This window comes from Harpia harpyja, chromosome 9 (assembly GCF_026419915.1).
Source record: "Harpia harpyja isolate bHarHar1 chromosome 9, bHarHar1 primary haplotype, whole genome shotgun sequence".
Lineage (NCBI taxonomy): Eukaryota > Metazoa > Chordata > Aves > Accipitriformes > Accipitridae > Harpia > Harpia harpyja.
In genome coordinates this window covers 30,577,566-30,602,705 of record NC_068948.1, presented here as the reverse complement: position 1 = coordinate 30,602,705, position 25,140 = coordinate 30,577,566, and the positions used below count along the sequence as shown (strand labels likewise).

At 39.1% G+C, this 25,140-nt stretch overlaps 1 protein-coding gene across 3 annotated transcripts in view; it reads right to left on the bottom strand.

Moving 5' to 3' along the window:
* Positions 1-25,126, bottom strand: part of TTC28 (tetratricopeptide repeat domain 28) — a 200,945-nt gene extending 175,819 nt beyond the window's left edge. For 2 of the 3 annotated variants that reach the window (XM_052796819.1, XM_052796820.1), the window contains exons 1-2: positions 24,997-25,126; positions 11,139-11,417 (exon numbers count right to left, since the gene is read on the bottom strand). In XM_052796819.1, coding sequence (XP_052652779.1) covers positions 11,139-11,417; positions 24,997-25,089 — 372 coding nt within the window. In that variant the 5' untranslated portion in view covers positions 25,090-25,126. The remainder of the gene's footprint in view (positions 1-11,138; positions 11,418-24,996) is intronic. The other variant, XM_052796821.1, reaches the window with a different exon arrangement.
* Positions 25,127-25,140: the final 14 nt, after the last annotated feature.

Genomic DNA, 25,140 nt, shown 5'->3' with positions numbered 1-25,140 from the left:
TGCTCTAGCTGACCCTGCTTTGAGCAGGGGGTGCTGGAGTAGTCAATCTCCACAGGTCCCTTCCAACCTCAGCAATGCTGCAATTCTGTAATACTAGAAAGTTTTTTTTCTCTAAGACATTGTCATTCCCCATCCCCCAAAGAAACTGTGAACTCAGAAAATGCTCCATAAATTCTCAGAGAATGTGAAGATTGGAACCAGCCTCCCACAGGGGTTATTAGAAACAGCAGCTAGGGAAAGGAAGATTTGGGGGGGGGGGGGGGTAATGAAAAATTCCTTTTTCCTTTTTTTTTTTTTAAATATGAAGACATAAACACCAAAATGTTGCTCTACCAAACAAAAACTGTAGTATTTAATCTATCTATCTATTTTATATTATACAGATTCAAGTAAAAATATCTGAGAAGTACAGCAAAACGTACTGTACAGGACTGCATCTTTCATTTAAACAGAGACCACAGACATGATAAACACTATTTTATGTATCTGGGTCTAGCAGAGCAAAAACAACGAACACAGGACACAGGTTGAGTATGTACACTTGTGTACTTGGACTGACGCAGTCAAGCCCAGTCAATAAAATATAACAAATATACCCAAGCAACTGTTGGATCTGGAGAATTTTTGACAGGTGCAGACCCACACATTTGGAGTGTAACTGAACTGAAGAAGAGGATTTCCAAAACTTTATGTCCATTTGAAGGCCAGAACACAAATCTTTGATGATAATGGGTCTTTTTACCATACAGAATATTGCCACTGTCATGGTTTAACCCCAGCTGGCAACGAAGCACCACGCAGCCACTCACTCACCTCCCTCACAGTGGGATGGGGGAGAGAATCAGAAGGGTAAAAGTGAGAAAACTCATGCATTGAGATAAAGACAGTTTCATAGGTAAAGCAAAAGCCGCGCACACAAGCAAAGCAAACCTAGGAATTCATTCAGCACTTCCCATCGGCAGGCAGGTATTCAGCCATCTCCAGCAAAGCAGGGCTCCATCACACATAACAGTGACTTGGGAAGATAAAACACCATCACTCCGAACGCTCCCTCTTTCCTTCTCCTTCCCCCAGCTTTATATGCTGAGCATGACGTCATATGGTATGGGATATCCCTTGGGTCAGCTGGGGTCAGCTGTCCCAGCTGCATCCCCTCCCAACTTCTTGTGCCCTGCAGCCTCCTCGCTGGTGGGGTGGGGTGAGAAGCAGAACAGCCCTTGACTCTGTGTAAGCACAGCTCAGCAATAACTAACACATCCCTGTGTTATCAACACTGTTTTCAGCACAAATCCAAAACATAGCCCCATACCAGCTACTGGGAAGAAAATTAACTCTATCCCAGCCCAAACCAGCACAGCCACTTTGAATATCAGAAAAAAATTTGTCTTCAAGCTTTTCTTTGAATATTTTGGAAAAAAATATTTTAAGCGTTACCTTCGCACATGCCCCATGTTTCTTCAGCATTTATAGAAGATTCAAAACAGCACCGTTTTAAACAGCGTGGTACTTTCAAAGAGGCATGCTGGATCACTCAAGCCATGCTTCATATATTTTTAGAGGCACGCTCAGGCTGCTATGTTTCTGACAATTTCACTACCACAAAAGGTTATCAAAGGCCAAGATCTGCACGCCATATTTTGCCAAGTTCCCCACCAACTTCAGTTTAGTTTGACAACAAATATGAAAACTGCAGGTGGATGTTCCTACACCAGTTGCACAAAAGCCGAAAGGGAGATATCTGCAAAACGTTAGCTAATTCTCTAACAATCAATTGGCCAATAAGTGACTGCGTGACACAAAGAAGGCTGAGAATTTTAGGGGAAAATGAAAGAGTAAAGAGAGAAAGAGAGAGAATCAAGCAGCATATGAACATGTGTGTGCGTCAAGGGTTTCAGGAGCAAGATAGTGAGAGCAGCAGCATGAGGACAAGGGAAAATACTGCCCCAGAGGCTCTGGAAAACTGCCACCACAGAGCGGGTCTTCCTTCTGTAAGAAAAAAGAGCTATCACCACCAGAATTAATGAGAAAGAGAGGGTATATGAATATACTTTCAGTTATTCTTTAGGTTTTAGCTGGTCTTGCTGAGAAAGTAGAACCTTGGCATATGCAGAACAGACGCCATTTTTGACTCCTATTGCTGTCTACCCTCCTTTATTCACTCTGCATTTCTTTTCCTGGAGCAACTCACAGTTCTTCCTACACAATTTGCCCAGTTTTTCCAGCCCATCTATTTAAAATAATAAAAATCAGTGATAAAAACATTGACGGCAACTAAAGATTTGTAGTTAGATTATGAAATTAATGTTTTTGCGATGTTTGAAAGGAAGTCCCCACAGCTAAATCTAGGGATACCCAGATCAAGAAAGGCTACCCAGGTTCAAGAAAGCAAAATACTTCCATTTATACTTGCAATACACTTGGAACAATTTGGCATGTAAGTATAAACAGTTTTAAATAAGCATCTTGCAGAAGCTATAGAAAATCATCCCAAAAATACAAAAATTATCATGTGGTACTTTTCAACATACTTGTTTGTCTATAGCATCCATTAGTAACAAGTAGTCAAAATCCAACAAAAGTCTGGTTAGGCACAGGGCAAACTGTAAGTATGCTGCAAGTCTTCAGAGACTCTCCAAAGCTAACCCTACAACGTGCAGTGAAATGGTTTTATTTGGGATTAGTGAAAAAACACACCTTACGTAAGTATTTTTGTTTTCTTACTAGCAGCAGGCCTTTTGCACCTTTGTGTTAGCTACCATAGCACTAAGACCAGTGTCTATCTGTACTTGAGGCCCGATTAGTATATATCTGCAACTGTTAGTGAAATCTGTATTTTAGCACAGAATTTGGCTCAAATTTAAACCATTTAAGCCACAGTGTATTTTTTCTATAATGTGAGGGTTAAAAAAACCTGTATTTCAAAATCAGCAAGAACCAAGAAGAGACTGTTCAGGTGTCAGAGTCACAGAATATATATCCCTACATTTTCACTTACCATGCCTAAGATGCTCAGGCTGCACAGCTGTGAAGAGAAACTGAATAAAAATTTTCTAGAGCCTGATCAATGGCAAAACAAAGAAAACTGTTTGGTGGGAAATCAAAGAAAAAAATGAGCCGATGTGATTTGCCTTTAGGGTATTCCCAAAACGCAATTTAATTCCTGAAATACTGTTATCTTTGTATTTCTCAGTAATATGTACACAAAATATTTTTTAAATAGCAGGACATAGAAGCCAACCCTCTCACACAAACACTACAGTTTTATATGCTGTTGTAATAAACACGCTACAGTCACACAACACCCACAATAAGTTATTCTGATGTGCAACAGATCAGAACATTTCTTACTTCAATCATTTTCTCATTGTTCATGTTTGATTTAAAGTTACTGTAGATAAGCAGATGTATTTGTATAAATACACTTGCTTATTACTCAACATGAATTAATGCTTTAAAGACAGATATTGGGGTGGAGAGGGGAGCCATGTTAAGAGGATGACTTTCAGCCACGGATTTTCATAATTCAGCCTTTTTTTTTTTTAAATTAAGTTCACAAGACAGTAACTGCAGTGGGAGCACACACCTCTAAGAGGAGCTCATTTGGGGATACAGTACACTAGTGTGCCCCAGTGCAGAAAGAAGGGAAACAAAGTTATGTTACTTTAAAGGAACATGGCTCAGATTTGCAGGATTCAAAAGAAGCAAAAAAAAAAAAAAAAAAAAAAATTAAAACAAGTATCTTGAGAGAACTGGGCTGGACGGAGGAGGATGGGGGATCAGAACTTAAATTAACTCAAAGCCCTAACTGGAAATATAAGCTGTATGAAAATTAATGTAAGATGTATGAAAATTTAAGCTGTATGAAAATGCAAAGTGATAGACAATTGTCTTTGAAAGCATGAAAGCAAGAACAACTTTCTTACTTTCTACACTGTCTCATTTCACAGCTTTATTTCACAATACTTTTTGGTTTTGTTTGCCATCCTCTGAAGAAAGGATCAGCTTAATGCATTGGCCTGGTTAGAGAGTGAAAATACATTTATTTCAAACACATGTAAGATTGTGATATTCCCCATTAGCACTGTAAATGCACATGATAAAAAAAAAAAAGAAGAAAAAGAATGTAAGAATTAACAAATTGCATACCCAAGATAAAGGAGGAAAAGAAAAAAAGAAATTTACATCTAGTAGCCTAAATCTCAGAAAACTTGGATTCAAATTAATTTTTCAACTTCCTAAGTAAAAGGAAACTGGGTTCTGTATTTAAAACGCAGGCTTTTCAAACAAAATACTAGCTATACCTGTTAAGCTCCCTTTTCTGGCTAATTAATAAAATTGCTTAGATTTTGTATGCATAAGTTTCAATTTTCCCAGTTATGGTCTATCAATAAAAATCAAATCATTATTAAAAAAAACTATAAAGCAGCTTTGATATTGAAATATGCAACATAGTGTTCAACTTTAGACAGTACCCTCCTGTTGTCTCACACTGACAAGTTGCACACACACACACAAAAAAAATAATCCATGTATTATGTAGGGATAGGTCTGCAAACCGAGCTTGACTAACAAACAACCATCTAGACCTGTAATAAGTTTATAAACACCACTGCATATTTTCTGATATCAGATATCCAATCCAACCCAAAATTTCTGTGTTCAAAACATATCAGGCTACTTAATTAGTCCCCAAAGTACACCTTTCCTTGTTCTAGCTAAAATTAGAATTAATTGTGTAATAAAAATACAAATACATGTTTTAGAAAACGTAAATGTTGAAAATTAGGAAAACATACCACTCAAGCTGCCTCCCTTCCAGGATTTCCCACCTCTGCTGTGATTTCCAAAGCATTTCTTTTCGATAAGCATGGCTCCAATAATCAGAAACAGTTGAGGAAGACACTAACACTACCAAGCATTCCCATTGTTACCACCCAACGGAGGACTTGCGTTTCACAAAGTAATCAGGGGGGTGGGTAACTACCCTATTTATCTGTCAGTAAAACGGGAAGAGGGACAAAAAAAATAGCTGGTAGCCAGGATGGTGTCTAACGTCGCCTCTGCCTCATCTGAGCAGAAGGTGTTTTCCAGTTCAGTCAGAAAACTCACTTATATTTGTGTCCTTCAACTAAATGAAAAAGAAACAAATGCTCCTCTGTGCTTTCTCCATAAAGGAAGAAGAGTAACCCAAGAGCTCCAGCTACTGTAAGCACCAAAATCCCTCTGCTGCATTGCTGTTTTCTGTCACTGTTCCATGGAAATGCCAAAAAAAAAAAAAAAAAAAAAGTAACATACAGTTCAGTCGAGAGACATGCAGAATTCATTATCCCCTACAAGCAGACAAATAGCCATCTCATACTGGTAAAAGAATTACAAGTAATTAGCATTTATCTTATGCACTGATTTATTGTTAATCACACTAGGACAGTTGCTATAGTTCGTATGCTGAAAGCAGAAAGAATTTTACTCTCTCTCTGTTAACAGCTCCAAAAATTAGTAGAGCTTAGCTAATAGGTGTGGTTTTCAAAGTTAATAGGCTTGCACTTTTAAGTGGACATTCAAATGAGCTTTCTAGATACTGATCCCTTTCTTTGCCCTTGCTGATATTTTATGGAAACAGAATTAACATGAATTATTTTTAAACAGGAAAGTATCACCAACAGACTTCAGTATTTCAGTTCCATTCATCCTAGCTAATATTTTAATTGAAATGTCAATTTAGTTACACCGTTAAATAATTGCAAGTGTGGAGATAGAATTTATTCTAGCAGTAAACTCTGTTCTGTCACCAATAGGAATTTTAAGCCTGTTCACCTAGCTTTTTATCACTGAAGTGGTTCTCATCAGCATAGCTGTACAATGATGTTGTCCTCTTACAAAACAACCTGCTGAAAAGTATCATGGCATTTTCAGGAATAAAAGGTAAACTTTCTAATGACATTCAGGATAAAAACCATACCAAAAAATCCTAAAAATAAGTTTCAGTTCCAATTCTACCTTAAGACAGATACTTTCCCTAACTTCAGCTCCCAGTACATCCTTGCTCATCGTGGATATATGAAAGAAAGAAAATATTATTTAGGTGTCTAAGACAAAAAAGCTGATTTATTCAATAAGTTACTTGGAGAATCAGGGAAACTGGGAAAAAATGGACACTCACCAAGATCAAGAAAGGGCATGTGAAGAGACATTAACAAATCCACAATGGAGGAAACAAGACGGAGAGGGCTGAAGGCTTTAAAAGGAACATTTAATGGAGAACTCCTCCTGGGATGAGACTTGCACAGTGAGATTCAGCAGCTAAAGCAACTAGTCCTTACCAAACTAACACAAATTCATGAGACAGAATGAAGATGTAGTGGCAGCAACTGGCCTCAATTTGTAGATACAGATGTCTTAAGCCAACAGTCACCCTCATTGTGGAGCAGCCAAATTAATGACAAAGCTTGACAAAATTTTTCATTTTCTTCTAAAACCTAAGTCATCGCAGATGATTTCTGTGGAAACAACAATTCAAAGCAAAAGGGAAGTACTATGTAAAAGAGTGTGAAAATCACAATTCCAGATGGAATCAACACACAGAGGATAAAAAAATAATCCATTCAGCTGTGGGGTTTCATTATCTCAATTACTGTAGTAGCATGATGGCTCCTTTTCAAAAGCCAAGATGCACTCCCTGCCAAGCCATTTTTATGAGACTTCTATCATAACTGTGTAAAGGAGGGCAGACAGCGCAGTCAAATTCTGAACTCTACAAATCATTTCCTGTTCAACACCTTATTAACCTTCAATCCAGCTAATGAAAGGCCTTGAAGGGATTTCATGTTTATGCCATTACTGTACCTCTGGCCCAAGTGAAATCACAAACTGTTCCTACATGCAAAAGCTTAAAAGAACCATGACAATACAAGAACAGCTCTCGTTGCAGATCAGACTTGAAATACACCTACTGTCAGAGGACATGACTGAGACTCAGCTGCTACCATAAAATGATGTGGGATGATCTGATGATTCACAGGAAACCTCATTACAATCTCTGAAAGTTAAACTAGCTGCTTCTATCATGTACGTGATTATATAACCCTTGCAAAACTTATTAGCCTTAAACCCAACAATTCTAAATACTTGTGTGCACATGATTTATTCCTCAATTCTGCTAAGAGCTTGGCTTCAAAGCCATGAACTGGGGGCTCCAAGACTGAAGGGAACTGGCTGGTGCTGCAGTGTGGAAATGCTCGCCTTCCAATGGTCAGGCGGCAAGAGGCAAATCCATTTCACGGCTCTGTCATGAGGGACGCACCAAGTTTCAAGTTCAGCTGGCAGTGGACCTGTGGGACATTTATTGGCTGACGGCTACGGAAAACGCTAAACAAATACAATCAGCCAACTTTGGACTGGAAAAGCAGGAAGAAGCAGTGGAATCAATACACAAGTCATCTAACAAATGGCCTCAGGACCAGCATGGATCGTGACCCAAGTCTATACTATTTTACAGCACAAGTTTATAATAACAGCAGTTATTATAAATAATGATTTTCACTTCAGGTCAAATAGATGCCAGAAAAATATGCTTTAACATTTGGAATTTGTTCAGAAAATGTCCAAAATTCAGATTTATTTTTTTTTTTAGTGATGGTGCCAGGGTAGGGAGAGAAGCATGTTTTTCTTGAATATCAACTGTAGACATACAGTACTTCTGCTGCAAGACAGCAGCTCTGATTCATCTACGTATTCTCTTATTAGGGTGCCATTCAAGAATGTATAAATAGGAATGTTCTAAAGGAGGTCAATTTTGGCTTTGTTTCTCATGTCAATTAGAATATTTTTTTTATAAAAGCATAATGCCCACTGATGTACCACATACAGCTGAAGAAAAACAAAACTTCTTTTTTTTACTGGTACTCACTTATTTTAAAAAGTATATATTGTAGGAACGAATCTAGAATAACAAAAAGACACTCTGTCATTAAAATTAAAAACCAGAAGATAGGGTTCCAAATGGGATTCTGGTAGTTTGGGAGAAAAGAGGAGAGTGTGTGAGACACTGAAAATCTGACAAACTAAAGATACCACTGTGAAAAGATAAAAGGAAAAATACAAACAGGGACTGAGGATGAGCTTTATACAGGACAGAAAGCCTGCAAAAGCTACTTTGACTCTTCTATTTATAACTGATAGTAACTTTCTAAGTATATAAACATTTCATATCACAGAGCAAGATATCCTTTACACATTGATTTATCCAATAAAGCAAGAACAGATGCTATGTCATCATAACAACATGTAGGTCTTCCACTACTTTTTCCACCAATAAGGCTCAAAATCTTCTGTAAAAGTGACTCCTCACCTTTTTGTAGAAAAAGAATAAACAAAGTTTGCTCAAGGTCAGGTGGACATTTAATAGCAGAACTAGAATCAAAACAGAGTTCTTTCATGTTTTTAACTCAATAATATAGTCTACCTGAAAAAAGTCTCATTTTTTCCATTACTAAAAATGTTTTTTGTTGTTGTTTTTTTTAAACTATTCCACTTAGTACTGCATCAATACATAGTCTATTATTTCTGTATTTAACAGACTGATAATAATGCCTTCATTTAACACAGCTAGCCTTTTGGCGAGTAAATCTTCTATTCCATCTTATTTTCTATTTTGATCCACAAATCTGTTCCAATGATTCATTTCAAAGGTCTTGTTATACTTCTATCTGTGACTGGCATTTTAAAAGTATTCTTTTATGAAGTCTTTTCATAACTTTTCATCTAAGTGAGCTCTATAGTAAATCACTGCCAGACTTCTTAGAAACAGGATACAAAACTAAGCACCCTTGCTTTTATACTCTTTAACTCCCTGCATTCAGACAACTGACCTGGAAATCAAGAGTTTAATGACAATAATGCATGCAATTTTCTTTTTTTAAACACAGTCTTTCACACAAATCTATGCAAAATCTTTTATGACATTTGGTAATACAAGACAGAAGTTAATGACAAAAAAAAAACCCAAAAAACCAAAAAGCAAACAAAAGCTTACAAGCTTATAAATCATCTTCCTGCCAAAGCAGGAGTTTCTTTCTAATGTGGACTGATACAAACAGTAAATTGCAGACAGGCTTAGTAAAAAATAAGAGGGAGAACACATTAAAGCTCTTTAAGAAAGATTAAACAGCAGTACAAAAGTTAAAAGAAAAAGAAAGTACCAAAATTAAGTGTGAAAATAAAATGTGAAAATAGAACAATAATTTAAATGCTGCAATTCAAGATGGCAATTCCAAAAAATAGCATCAACAAAAGGGAAGGATCTCCCCTGACCCATGGTCTTCCTTTTGTGATTATGAGTGGGTAGAGCTTTAGAAAACACTTTCAATAACATTTTTCTAAAGCAGTTTTCTGGTCTCACTAAAGAGAAAAACTTGAAGTGAGAAAGTTTGTGTAAAATTGCAGTTTCTTGACTCCAGAAATTCCAGAGTTAAGACACCAAATTTTGACTTGGGGGCGGGGAAGAAAAGTCAGGCTCTTTTCCTTCAGAAAGATGCGTCAAATTAAAATACCTGCAAGATGCTCTCTCTCTCCTGGTGAGAGAATGAGAGAATTACCAAAGGAAGACATGCCCAGCAGTCTGGTAGACAAGCTGTCACACCTCGCACAAGATTGAAGGCTGAGACGAAAGTGACATTGTGCACATAGATTGTACTGATGGAAAGATATCACCAGTCTTCTGCCTTCAAACTTACTCAGATCTTGCAATCCCTGTCATTCCTTCTGAGGTGGAATGAGCAGACACATACCTCAGTTAGCAAGGTGATGTCTCAGGAGCTGCAGAAACAGCAGAAGCTTTCACAGCACTGAATCCTCAAACCATATACATGTATCTAGGACAAACATCCTGTGTTCTGAGTGGAAAGAACACTATTTTATAAATTTTTTTTTATACAACAGCTTCCACTTTCCATCTGGAAATATACTACGCAGGCATGAAAAAAACAGTGTGTCTACTTACTGCAGCACAGCAAATGAAATGATGGGGAGTTTGGAAATGTAACTGCTAAGCAGTTGGCCACTAGACTAATACTCATGTTTTTAGTTAACGGACTACTAAATATCCAGACAAGATACAGGGAATGACCGATGAGGAAAGGGAGAGCAGGCAATGTTGATTTAAAGGTATACAGCACAATCGCAACACATGGAGCTGATAACGAGCAGACTTTGGATTTGTGCTTAGAGTATGGGTAAAGTAATTAAAGTCTTAAACAAGCATATGATAAGGCTTTTCTAAAAGCCAATAAACAACTGAAAAACGCAACACAAGACTTATAGTGATCTGCTTTGAAATAAAAGGAAACTTAACTTCAAACTTAACTTCGGAGTCCAGCTGACCTGCCGTAATTTCTATGGACAGGAACCTGGGTGATGAATCTGCTCTTAAATTCCATCTTTAGCTAAAGTAGCTAGTAAGACTGTATGAGGGATTCGGAGAAATGGAATCTGGAGCAGATGCTATTAAACTTGATTAGCATGTAAAGGGCTGGCCCTGGGCTAGCCAAGGGTGAGTCAGTTACTGAAGCAATCAATTGCAGCTAGTGGGAAGCAACCCCAGAAGGAACAGGCAACCAACACCATTTACTCTTTACAAAATGTTTCCTTGCATAGTCAGATCTTACCAAGAATGCTAAGATACACATTTCTTCAAATGTTTATCCAAAATATACTACAGATAAATACTCTTTGAGCACTATTTTGAAAGGCCTTATTACTCCATTACTAGTAAGACTCTCCATGCTACCTCTCAAGAAGTTCTGCAAGAAAATGTTCCTGGATGTTACTGAATGCTGACTAAGTTTAACATTAAAAGAGATGTCTGGTCTTCACAACCCAGAAACCATGCTGGTTTAAAATAGTAAAATAGTACCATATCCCCATTGGGGAAAAGTATGTTTACACAGAAAACAGTTTAATACCCAACAGGAAATTGAAGTAAAAAAACTTTTAAAACACAAAAGATATTATTATCTGGAGCTTTTAGCAAAAACAGACTTTAGTACAGAAATATATGCACTTGTTTACATTAGGTGTTACATATGTGAATAATAATCCCAAAGGAGTTACTCTTTCCCCAGACGACAAATATACTTTCTTACCTTTGGCCATTTGGGATTTAGAAGTCGTGCTTTGATTGCATCATCCAGGGCCTTGTCATACTGTTGGATTTTCATGTAGGCTGCTGAACGATTACTGTAGAGAATGCAGTTCTGAGGATCAACTCCCAAAGCCTCATTGTACAACACGATTGCTGTATGAAAATCGCCATCATGGCAAGCCTGGTTGCTCTGGCGAACTTTTTCAACAAATTCAGCTTTGCTCAACATGGGACTGTCAGGACTTCTTCTTCCAAAAGATTTTGATCCAAAGAAAGAAATCTGGCGGGGGGGGGGAGGGGGGGGGGAATTATATGTTAGTGTTAAGAAATGCTACTCAAAAAAGGAAAAAAAAAAAAAAAAAGTAATAAATCAAAATATTAGAAACTGTACAGCAAAAATTAAAGCCACCAGTGTTACTGCAGAACAAATTATTATTTCAGAATCAGATTCTTAAAAAAGTAAATTGTTTATCTATTGACTTCTTGGGGCGTACAGAAGTAACACAAAAGAGCCTTATAAAACATATCATTCCCTATGAAGGATGTCTTCCAGAAGACATACTGCCTTCTTCAGGTATAAGACTAGTTGTAGTCTATTTTAGTATGCTGCACTCCACACATTCAGGAGTTTTTCCTCCTGGGCCATACTATTTGATTCTACAACACAAAGCATAGTCACCAGGTAAGGGAGTTTTTCTGAATAGGTGGCAGGTGTGAATGTGAAGATGATGCCTGTATATCCAAAGTTGGACACGTAGATCACACAGAAGGACGTGCGTGCACAGACAATGGAAGAGTGTATAAATTCTCTTCAAACCAAAGAACTTGCACTGGTACATCTGCTCACAAACCTCTATATCCAGTCACCCACAGGCTGCAAACTATTCATAAATGGGAAGAGAAGGATGACTCTGGAACTGGGTATACTCACACAAATTAGTGGGGCACACAATTTATTTTAGCAACAGAACAGTCATCATTGGCAGAGAGCCACATTCCCCAATTGTCAACTTCAGGCAATACAAAATAACAAAGAAAAACAGGTTTATGCCTTCTAATTATAAAGATTATTATTTAAACTGAGCTGTAGGAAGTCCTAGTTCCATTCATTCTGGTACACCCTTTCTCCTCATTTAACTTCTACGTTCCTTATTTTCCTCAGCCAGTCATTTGCAGTCGGTAGCTGTTTTTGTCATGTATACCCTACTCTTTCTCAAGGACCCTCAAAAACTCACCAAAATATCTTTGTACAACTCTGATTACAAGGCAGTTGTGAATTCTGCAGTAATCATATTTGGCAACAGGTACACATGGTAACATACAAAGTACTTAGAAATATTCATTAAAGGCTTAGACTACTATAATTGAGATTGGTGTCATCCATTTTTAGTCCTGCAGACTGAAAAAGGTTAAGAATATCATATATTGTTACCACAACACAACAATTGCAGGGCTTAAGTACATTACCAGAGCAAGCTGAGGCATATTTTTAGGTGGAAAGGGAAGCAAGCTGCAAACTGACATCCTGTCTCAAGCATCAGTATGGTCTATAGACTTTTCTTTTGTTTGTTTGTTTCTTAAGTCAACAATAGTAGAAAAGCATCAAATTAGAAACTACTGATCTCTTCTTTTCCTTCTGATTATACCAAATTTTTTCTGACAGGTGTTTGTGCAAACTGTTGCTAAACTTCTCTACTGAAGGAGACTCCATGTTCTACTCGGGCAATCTTATTACACTGCTTCATGATTTTCATCATTAAAATATTTTCCCTGATATGTACCTCAGATTTTCTTTTATCAGTAAATGTACTGTTTCTTGTCCTGTCAACAGTAGACCAAACCAAAAAACATGTTCCTGCCATCTGTGTAGTTGCCCTTTATATAGAAATCCTGCTAATATAAGCTAATATGTAGCTTAAATAATAAGTTATTATTATTATGAACAGCACTATAAAAAGCAAAATTCTGCATCCTTGAAAATTCATTCCATATGCAGTACATCTTTAAATGCACTGGCATACTACGTTGCTAACAATCAAGTTTACTAACAGCAACTTCATATATTCTCAAGTACTGGCAGCAAAATTGCTCTACTTGGAGCAACAGCCCAAAAGTTAAAGCTGAACACGTTGCTTTATGCCAAGCAGTGCGATAACTCACACATTTGTGTGGATTTGACCATAAACTTCATCATGTGGTCAGTCTGCCATGACCTGAGAAGCTGCAAGAACACAATATGAAGATTCAGCAGCTATTACAGGAGTAGATGTTCAAACATAAAGATCAGGAAGCCTTGAGAAAGCTAATTAGTCACCACAAGGTCATAGATGGCTGGAGGTACAGTAAGGAAATGGGGTTGAGTACCCAAGTGCCAGGGACAGCACAGGTAACTACCCAGAGATACCATGATTCACATGTGGAGTTGATTTGCTGTAGGAAGATAGAAGCAGCCAAAGCAAATACCATTCTTCTCACATTTCTTTTCACCTTCACCTACTTTTTTCCTCTGTAGTTTCAGCAGCTTCTTTAATTCCAAGAACTTACATTTCTGCCTACTCCTGAAACCTGCTGAAGTTAACACACCCACTGCCATTGTGCAAGATTCTTCTCAGTGGGCAAACGTAAAAACTGCCATGTAATTTTTCCAACCATTAAAGTCAGAGCAACTAATGAATTTTCACACTACTCTTATTTCCACACTAGCCTTTGTTCCTGGAAATTACCAGAAGAGTGGAAAACTTGATTTTATGCAACTTAGAACCAACACTTCAGAGTCACTACAGGCAAGAAAATCCAATGCAGTCTTACAGAAATGCTCATTGTATATAAGAAGCGTGGAATATTTTAACCTGAGCAATATTCTGCTCAAAAAAAAAAAAAAAAAAGGTATAACCTTTACCTGGGACCTAAAACGAGTTCAAACATGTCAGAAATTTCTGAAAGCAGCTGAATTTTCATGCAGTACTCAAGGACATGCAGGGCTAACAGTCTAAAGAACTCTCATATATCATTTTTCAGAAGGACCTGAGGAAATGAACAATCATAAATTAAGGAAAGTATTAGAGGGCAAACACAGGGTGACCGTCAGAGGGTGAACAACAGACCCAGTGCAAGGACTCCCGTGATACTGTGTTTATGAAGTCAGAGATCATCCTGACCCATGACCCTTGGAAACTGTGTCAACAAGCAAGCAAACAACCCCACAAACACACACTCACCCCCGCACAATTTAAAATGCCACCTTTTCAAAGCTGTCAGCTACAATAGCAATAGATTTTGCTTTAATCTATGTACAAGTACAAGTACATGTACTACTACAACATTTTGGAATCCTGCTATGTTCTTAGCTTCAATAACTTCCTGCTACAATTCTGACAGAACTTGAGATTTCCATAAGCAAAATAAACTTCTGCAGTGCAAATTCAACTTATTTAAGTACAGGTAGGTCAGGCGGCACAATTCAGATTTCTGGCACAGCTAGTATGGATAATATTTGTATGATGCACTTAATTGATCACAAGGACCAAGTCAACCTATCAGAAGGAACAGAACAACACACTAAGAAAAAGATACAGGTATCTTCTCTTTTGACATCTTCCACAGTTAGAACTGAAGCAAGATTCTCTCCCTGGTTTCTAAACTACATGATATTTTGTTTGCACCACAGTTACAGGATCCAAAAAAGTATTTGTTTTGTTCTCCTCTCTGGTCATGAGACCTACATTGTCACTGCAACTTCCTCCCAGGTGGCCATACTATATAGCATTCATTTGTAAGTACATTGGTCACGAAAAAATGTTTTGTCATAGTCATCATAGAGATTTTTGTCAACTCTAAAGGTGGAAGGGCTCCACTGAGAATATCTGAACTCCATGAGAACTGGTATTAAGACAGATAGGTGATATTATCTTGGCAGAGTACATACATGTTTCAAATTCTTAAAAACTATAAAGCTACCTTAACTTAAATAATCAACTGCAACTATAACTTCCCTTAACAAAACTGACTGCATTGAGCACTAAGTGACTTAATTCATTGTGACGTGTTAAATACAGCCAACTCCCATCAACATTAAGAGTAAAAGAAGCAGGGCACAGACTGGAATAAATTAATCTGATCAGTTAGTCACACACATAACCAGATTAGAAAACATTAATCTCTCAGCAGAAAGCCCAAATATTGTCTTCGGGTTCCTCCTTTATTACAGTGTCTAGTGCAGACTGCAAAGGAAACAATTTTGCTTCCAGAACTTACTATTTTGAACTGTTGAGCTCAACCTATCAGTAACAGTACACAACAGATTCAGCCAAGGTGATCTGTAGTTTAAACGCTGCTCCTGTTGTTCGTACAACAAAACAGTTCTTTCATTGAACAATGCCATGTTTAAGGGTACAACATATCAAATAAACTACTCCAGTTTCTCAGATGTGTTTTTAAAGGTGGCCCCTGTCTCTCTCTCATTGTATTTCCTGGTGATTGGGTTGCATCAAGGACAATGAAAAATACCCAATGTTGTGCAGTTTCCATTCATTTATCATAATCAGAGCAAATGACTGCAGCTTCCAGATGCAGGAGTACCAGAACTACTCATGAACTTACGTTACTTCAAAGATAAATACTTCAAGAGATAGATTCCTTAACAGCTATGGCTGTAACTGCCTCCAACTGGAGGCTCAGCCTGGCAGTGAAAGCACAACCAGTGTCACGCTGAAGAACCCACCTCTGGCTTGGTGCCACCGGCAGCGGGTGGCATCTGTCCCATCCCCTCCACCTGACCGCAAGGACCGATGCTGCTGCAACGACAGAAGCTGCTTGCCTGGAAGCAGCCTTCAGAAGCTCACCTAGAGTTACTGAGCACTAGGTAGAGAGGCCTCTGCAAGGGCATGTCTCATCAGGCACAATCTCAAGAACCACTAGCGAGACTAAAGAATGCACAAGTCGAATGACAGCTGTCTTTTCTGTCTGTTTATTGTGCACGAACAAATGAAAACACAAAGCTGTTAATGATCTTCCCAGAATCATACTGTGAGTCTGTAACAACGAGGAGAATCCATGAGGAGACATGCTCTCAGTCCAAGTAGAGTGGTTTCTGCCTCTAATATCCTGTGAAGCTAAATAATCTCATAAAAAAAAAGAAACTCTTTTAAAGGAAACTATGATGGTAATTTCTGGAATATGTTATTATTTAATTCCTGCTATCATGAGAATTATGTAAGGCAGTAAAACACCATTAGGTAAAAGAAAGAACCACAGAACAAAACTGAGTCACTCTGGCACTCAGACCACAAATAAAGATTGTTATGACAGTACCAACACTCAAAAAGTACTCAGTAAAAAGCCATCCCCGCTTTCCAGTCACGATTGCTCTTCTCCTACTAATATAATGGAAGGTGATGGCAATGCACATTTTTAGGCTGCCTAACACTTTGTTATAGAAGGTACTTGTATGTACTAAACCAATGCTAAAGAAGAAGCCAAAGTTCCTTAGTGCACTGGAACAAAAAAGGTTCTAATGAAGAGCAGAAGAGGATCTAGCAGAGACAATTTAATGTAGGAGCTCATGTATTTCTAATAAAGAAGATGGCATAAGCTTCTTAGCATCACTTCTCCAAACCAGCATAGGGTACCAGAAACCAGCTCCTACTACAGAAGTCACATTAGACAGAAGCTCCCACAGTATCTGCTTCAGATTAGACTCAGCAATTAATTCCCTTCACTAGTGAAAAAGCCGCCTCCTCTTGCAGAAGGTGCTCAAGATTCAACCTGACTGACTATACAAGGTGAGTGTTAAAAACACACACAATTTTCTTTGGCCTTTTCTTTTCAAGAACAAACTCCCAACCCCTCAAAGCAAACACTAAGTTAAACACACAGAAAAACCTACATTACAAGAATGTTTATCTTCCAAGATCAAGCTTGCTAAACTTAGTCCTCTATAGAGATAGAACATTAGCAAATAAAGTAAGTGCCCATACACGCTGAAAGATCTGACTGTCTGAGCACATCGCTATCTGGAAAATGGTAGGGAGCAGATTCCCATTGAGTTCCAGTAAGATGAGTGAGAACAGAGAACAGCAAATCCAAATTCTGCTCCAAGACAAGAGGACAAGGGAAAACAATGTGGTACAACAGCACGAAGAGAATGCTTGATCAAAGAACAACAAATCTTACACCTCAGAGCTTCTTAGTTTGTATGTAATCCATCTTACTTAATGATACACTATTCAAATAAATATGGCTTATATAGATGATGTCTTGGGTGACAAGTCCATAATTAAGACACCTTTTTAAAAAAATCCTTTACAACTTTCAAAAAAATACGTATGATATGTAGCATTTTTATATTTTAAAATATCTAAATAGCTCAAGATACTCAATGAAACACCAGAAAGAGGAAAAAAATTAAAAGAAAGAGGAAAGCAGAAAAACTGGCATTCCAAATAGATTCTGAAACAAAGTGACAGTTACTTATTCTAAATATGGGTTTCCAAAATCAGCTTAAATCTGTAACTGAGCTTCTCTTTCTATGAAAACTTCTATACAACATCTTGTATTTTAACCTGTAAAATGGCTTTATGGTTTTTTCACTCCATATTCTGGGGTATTATTGTTTTTCTGTAATGGAAACTGTCTTCAACAAGAGTCCAAGAACAGATAAAGAATATGAGGTTTCTCCCCCTAACCTCCATGCTCCTAGCAGCTAGCACTTCAGCTAGTCTGTGCTACTCTTCTGAATAGCCATGAAACCCTGCCAAGCCACATGCAACCTTCACCCAGTGGGAACAGAATTTTAATAGAAATAGTATGGAAAGAAATGAAAGGCCACTGAAACTGAAAGTTTAAGCCACTGCAGGATGTGCACAATAGCTATCCAGGCTGCTAGATTTTTCTAAGCTGTATTTTGTGTTCACAAACTGTTGTGAAGTATTACTGGGAGTACATTTTCACAGATACAAGAAAACATTTCCTTAAATCTCAGCAGCATAATATATACACCCCATAAGCAGGACACCAGTAAACTGGACAATGATTCAGACTATTCCCCCCCTTAAACCTGTAGGTGAATGAGAGAAGCACTACTCGATGGTCAGTTACAGAACGGACCCTAGAAACACACACTCGCTCTGTGGACTGCCGGCTCAAATCTGCCTATGCAAGTTTGATACCTCAATGAAAACAAGAACACTGCCACCACCCAACAGATGTACTGCTAAAGTTACCTTCCATCTAGCAGAAGCAATATGAAGGAAATCCTATAAAATTTTGTTGCTTCTGTCATTTTCAATGTCCTGCATTTTTTAAAGTCTAGCATTTACTCTGTTAATTATCAGGGTATCTAACCTGACATCTACTTTAGTCTAAAGTACTCCTACAAGCATCAGTAAATATTCTTCTGACAGATAGGGTTTTAATTCCCTCTGGTAAATCTACATTATAGGGAAAAAAACCCAACAAGTTAGATTTTCACAAAGCAATAGGTAAAACAGAAGTCAAACTTCCAAATTTTTAAATACAATTCTAGAAGGGATTTTTAGATGTTCATGGAAATCTATTTTTGTATCATGAAAAGCTAAAACTTATCTAAAAGCATAAATAAATCAAAAGGAATAAATACTTTGAACATAAAAACATAACTTACAGCATTATTCTATAAAAAAACCAACCACATTTTAGTAAATTTCCTAATCCAATATATGTCTAGGCTTCCAGAATATATTGTTCTGCAAATATTTTACTATGTTGGTTTTTCACTGTAATTGGATACCAAAATATTTTAAATATTAACTTGACAACAGAAAGGAAATGGATTTTTTTTTTTTTTAACTGGAGCTTATACAAAATTTTCTAAAGAAAAAGATGTGTTTTCTAAAGAATTTTCTACGAATGAGAAGCAACTGTGAGCTTCCAATACCAACTTGGAGAGATCTGCAATTATAACATCAGTTAGATCCACTCTAATTTGAGCTATCCTACATGTTGCTAAAAATTGTAACAACTATGCAATCCATAGCTAAATTTAAACAGCACTTTTTGGTTCATACATAATTTTAAAAACTAAAGGTTATGCAGACCAAATTATGCCCTCACGTATACTTTTGCAAAATACTTCAGTTAAGAAACAAAATTCTGTTTTCAAGTAAGTATTCCAAAACCAAGAAAGAACTAAGTTGTACAGATGTTATTTTTAAATACTATTGAGAAACTAACCTGTTGTTACTGCAAACACACTGTAAAATACTATTTAGATCATGTATGTAATGCAATCTTTTCATATATATAGTGCCTAATGTAATTATTTACAGTAATTGAAAAGGTATGAGCATCAAGTTACTGTAAATTCTTTATTCCCACTTTCCTCAAATTGGTGACCTCAAAGCTCTTCTCAGTCCTTCCTTAAGAAGCACCTCAAGTAATGATATTACACCAACCAGTGATGAATAAGGAGATAGCCAAAAGAGACCATGACAATCTTTCTATATATAACTTTTTATAAAAGCTCTTCAGTCATGCATAAGCCAGCCTGTGTTACTGTTGCTCTCCCTCTCCTGGTTTTCTAATTGTTATACCTATTGGTTACATTGCACTTCAGATCAAACTGGAAGCTCACTGAGACTAGGTGTCTCCTCATATGAGCACTTGGGTCCATGAGGTCTTAGATCCTTCTGGGCAACATTATACTAGAAGATAATAAAAACTATGGTCCTTTTTATAAGGTGAGCAGTCTCTCAACACAGGATTATTCTATTTTCCATTATATATACTCTTTATTAGATATAATTAAACCCTTCTTCCATGAACTTCTGAGAAAATTGGAAGCAGGTTAATGTTTCAAAGCTTCAGTCAGTTACATGTAGGGCTTATTAAGAGGGATTTTCCCCGACACGCAACTGGTCAGGCACGTTCAGGGTAAAGGACGGGTTTTACCTTACTCTAAAGGATTAACCACCAAATAGCTGAAGACGATTTATCTAAACTCTAAAATGATATCCCACAGGCTCTTTCTCAGGTGTCTGCTGGTGTTTCTTGATCACAGTCATATCATCCATCAGACTAGGAAACGTATACAAAGTTATTTTGGCAAGGACATTAGCAAGAGAGAAGACAGGGGACTGCATGCCTGTGGGCATCACTCACAAATTTCTGGGCAAATTTGCCTAATGAATTCAAGACATTGGCAACACATTTGTCTTTCTCATTTTCTGACTGTGGCATACAACTTTCTGGGCTTCCCACAGACCTAAGGCACACTGCTTTGTGCAGTATGCAGGTGAGCTACTGAAACTGTATGCTAATGAAGTGTCCTGGTTTCAGCTGGGATAGAGTTAACTGTCTTCCTAGTAGCTGGTACAGTGCTGTGTTTTGAGTTCAGTATGTGAAGAATGTTGATAACACTGATGTTTTCAGTTGTTGCTCAGTAGTGTTTAGACTAATGTCAAGGATTTTTCAGCTTCTCATGCCCAGCCAGTGAGAAAGCTGGAGGGGCACAAGAAGTTGGCACAGGACACAGCCAGGGCACCTGACCCAAACTGGCCAACGGGGTATTCCATACCATGGGACGTCCCATCTAGTATAGGAACGGGGAAGTGGGGGCGGGGATTTTGCCGCTTGGGGACTGGCGGGGTGTCGGTCGGCGGGTGGTGAGCAATTGCACTGCGCATCATTTGTACATTCCAATCCTTTCATTATTTCTGTTGTCATTTTATTAGTGTTATCATTATCATTATTAGTTTCTTCTTTTCTGTTCTATTAAACCGTTCTTATCTCAACCCACGGGTTTTGCTTCTTTTCCTGATTTTCTCCCCCATCCCACTGGGTGGGGGGGAGTGAGTGAGCGGCTGCGTGGTGTTTAGTTGCTGGCTGGGGTTAAACCACGACATGAAGCAAAGTGATAGTCAAATATAAAACTAACTGCCTAGAGCACAGAAGAATATTCAGTATATTCTGGGAAATAAGTAGCAGATGACACTCAATGTCACTAAATGCAAAGTGATGGGGGGGAGGGGGGAATCCTTCATTGTTATCACAATAACTGGCCCCAAACATACCCTTACCCCTCACAAAAGACACTTTAAAGTCCTTGGAGAAATTCTCCTGGAAACAGTCTCCATGCTCTGAACAGTCAAAGAGACAAATAAAAGAATAAGAATCTTTTGGAAAGAAGAAACAATAAACAATTATGCCATTCTAAAAATCTACAATAGGAAGCACATTTTAAATACCATGATCAGTTTCGTTCCCACCACCACCACACAAGCACATAAAGATACCCAAGTAGAAAAGGTAAGAGATGGATTACAGATAACCAGATATGGATCAATCTCCACATCCAAAGAGAGACTAAGATACACTATGAAAGTCAGAAAAGAATTTAAGGGAGTAAGTCAAAGGTCTATAAATGTCAAGAAAAGCACAGGGAAGGTAAAGGTAACAAACATTCACTATTTCACAGAAACAGAGGCATCACAGGCGGAAGATAAAAGAAAACCAACTGAAGTAACCTTACACATGCAGTATAGTTAAAATGTGGAATTATCCCAGGTATTACAAATGACAATAGTAATAATGGATTCAAAAAGAGTAATTAAAAACATGAGAGAAATTCACAGAAGTCTATTGAACATGAAATTGAAATTACACATATATCTTGAATGTTCAGTAAGTTCTAACTGAATTCAAGTACTGTAAAGAACATTTAAATTTTTAGAAAAACTCACTCTGAAATGAAGAATAGTGCTTTCATCATAATTTAACAGCAAATGAAAGCAAACATAAAATACTCCTCAATTCTTAAGATTTTCATTTTTAAATAAAGACAGAGACAAGATTCTGTCTAAAAGTTATGTTTGTACCAGAGATGGCTAGATCCATGATAACAGACACATTACAGATGCCTAAAACAGACCAACAGTCATACAACACTGACAGCAAGTTAGTTGGAAGTTAGAAAAAAAACCAGGTAATATATATTGTATAATGTGTTTCTTAATTTATATATGATAAAAATAGATTATTTAGTTTTGTGTATTCAGAATACTTCCACTGTAAGAGCAGCTGGAATTTGGCATACGCTTACTGAAACTTTAGCACAATGATGTCAAACACACAAGCCGTACGCCACATATGCCTTGCGTGATGCATTTATGTAGCCTGCAAAACAGACTCAAACTGAACGGGAGACACTTAGCTTTTTCCTTTTCTCAGAAAAACAAAAATCTAGCTTCACTGGTCTCAGAGATAACCTTCAAAAGTAAATTAATGAATGCAAGTGCAAGTTTGTGTCTGAGCATGCCGAAAGCCTAAAACAAATTCAGAAGTTCAGATTTTCCAGGCCCTTGCTAATCTCATTAGAGTGCCCTTATAGATCAGGAACAGTCCCTCAGCATCAAGATACAGTATGCTACTATCAATCATTTCAAAGAAGAATATGAAAGAGTCGAAATTCTTAAAGAACAGGAGAAACAGAGTGAAAACATGGTACAGAAGGAGTGGAAAGTAATGCAAAAATTGAGGTGAAGAAGAATGAGAAATTAAAGCAGAAAGGAGCTCATTTTCTCATTAAGAGATATTACGACACCGAGACATAGAAAAGAAATAAAAGTTGACCTCCTAAGTCTAAAGAATCATTTGCTCCCACTGCCATCCAACAGATCTGTCATTAATATAAAAGAAAGATCTAGTATAAGCTAAAGGGAGCACAAAATCTTGGATTTAGTTATTGTGAATAATAATTAAATTATACATTATCAATGAGGAATCCAACCTTTTCCTCTGAACTGTCAGTTAGCCGCAGACAGACACAATAACGATCGACTGACAAATCAGTAATACAGCAAAAGCCAGGTCTGAACAGGAAAGTCACTTGAGAAAGACTTGTTAGGGCAGCAGGTGTACATGCTCCCTGGATTTTGTTGTCTGCAACAAACCATTCAATTATTGTAGTACAACTGTTGTCTTCTCTGAAGGGATGTGTGCCATCTGGGAGTGCAGGTCTGTCAGCACAATGGCAGTAACAGCATTCACTGATACACAGGGAGGTAGGTACTTCACCTGCAATCTTTCATTACAGCATTCCCATCTTAAGTGACCTGTCCAGTGGGAACGGGAGTAACTGGTATCCAGGCAAGGAGGAAAGGATACACAATGGACAGGGAAGAGGTTTTTAAGTTCAGTCAGGAGAGAGATAATGTGATACACTGAAGCAGCCAGAAAAAAAGACTTTATCAATATCCAGCAGAAATATATACGTAGACTGATGCTGTTGCAGCAGTAGATTTCACGTCTTGAAAATTAAGATTTGGGTAGTACAGAGCATCAATAATAATAATAACAACAATAATTAATGATGATTTCACTAATAATAATCAGTAGTCTCATATATTAGTGTGACCTAGGACTTCAAAAAACCACATGCCTGTGTGTTTAGATCAGACAACCCCCCCTCCCCAAAAAAGGGAAGATTTCCACCAAACCTAATGCTGACAAAAATCTTTCAATGTTCAAGGCATACCCTCTCATTCATTTATCAAAAAACTGTTCTCAAATAACCTATAAAGTGTTTCACTAGCACCTGAAGAGCTCTTGTTCAACACCAGAAGAAAGCACAAGAGGGATGACATTGTCTAAGATTGTGCAAACCTCCAAGAAAAATTAAAGGCATCCAAAAATAAACATGAACAGCTCCAAGGAAAGAAGAGGAGGAAGGACAAGAAGGCATAGACACCCAGCCATTTCAAATCTCCATTTACTGGGGACAACCAGGGACATCCCTATGGCTGCAACATCAAACTATAGGACCATGGGCTGCTGAGAGAGGGATAACACATCTCATCCTTAATCGCCAGTCTGTATTCCAGTGAACGAACAGAACCGCATTAACGACATTTGCTGTCATCCAAGACGCACTGACTGAATCCAGTCTCCAGATTCCAAAATCTGTCAGTAACAGGGCTCTTAAAATCGAGTTACCGACGACCTTTTCAATGGCCGGCATGCCCAGCAGAGGTACAGCCTGCGTGAGAAGGTGTGTCTGTACCGTTAGTTCTAACAGGGTAACAAACTCTGCAGTGCTACAAAGTACATCTGACACACCAAAAAAGTTTAGAGATTTTAAGGCGGTAAGCTTAGCTTTTGCTTATCCAGGAGCCCAGAGAGAACACAATTGTCACGCTGATGCCTGTCCTCTCTCTTGCGTAAGGGTGACCGCTCCAGCGAACTGCGGGCTGAAACGCGTCCGTGAAAGTAACTGTCCCCGGGCGACGACAGCTCCAGCAGTTCACCCGCAGCCGCGGTCGCGCCTTCCCCCACTGCTGCGGACCGCGCACAGACCCCACAGCGACCGACGGCCCTCGGGCAGGACCGACGGCCGGCCGAGCTTCCCCGCCCGCAGCGCCGCGCTCCGCCGGGCCTGCCGGCGGCGGGGCTGGGCGGGCGGCTGGCCCGGGCCTGCCGGCCGCGGCGGAGGCTTCCAGGAAGGCGCCGCCGCTCTCAGCCCCGTCAAAGAGCCCAGCGCGAAGGGAGCCGAGCGCTCGGCCAGGCGACCGCGGCTGCACTCGAGGCCTGGCGGCCCCGGAGCCCCGCCGGGTACCCGCCGACCGCCGCCGCTTCCCTCGGCCCGCCGGGTGAGCTGCCCCGCCGCCGCCCTGCCCCTCACCTCACCTCGCCGCCGGCCGCGGGGCCTGCGCCCTCCCCGGGCGCCGCGGGCTCCCCCTCCGGGCTAGGGCAGCGGCCCGCCCGCGCCTCGCAAGTTCCCTCTGCCGCCCGCGGGCAGAGATCGCGCCCGGCCCGGCGGCCGAGGAGGCGGGAAAGAGCCGCCGGGCCAGGGGCCACTACAGCACACCGCCCCTGTGGCGTCAACTCACCCGGGGAGGCTCCGCGTTCCGCTCCCGCCGCCGCCGAGCCCGGCCCCCCGCTACGGCCCCCGGCGGGGCGGGCGGCGGCGCCTGTTGCTCCATCGCGCTCCAGCTCCTCCCCCTCCTCAGGGGGCCGCCGCCGCCCCCCGCCGG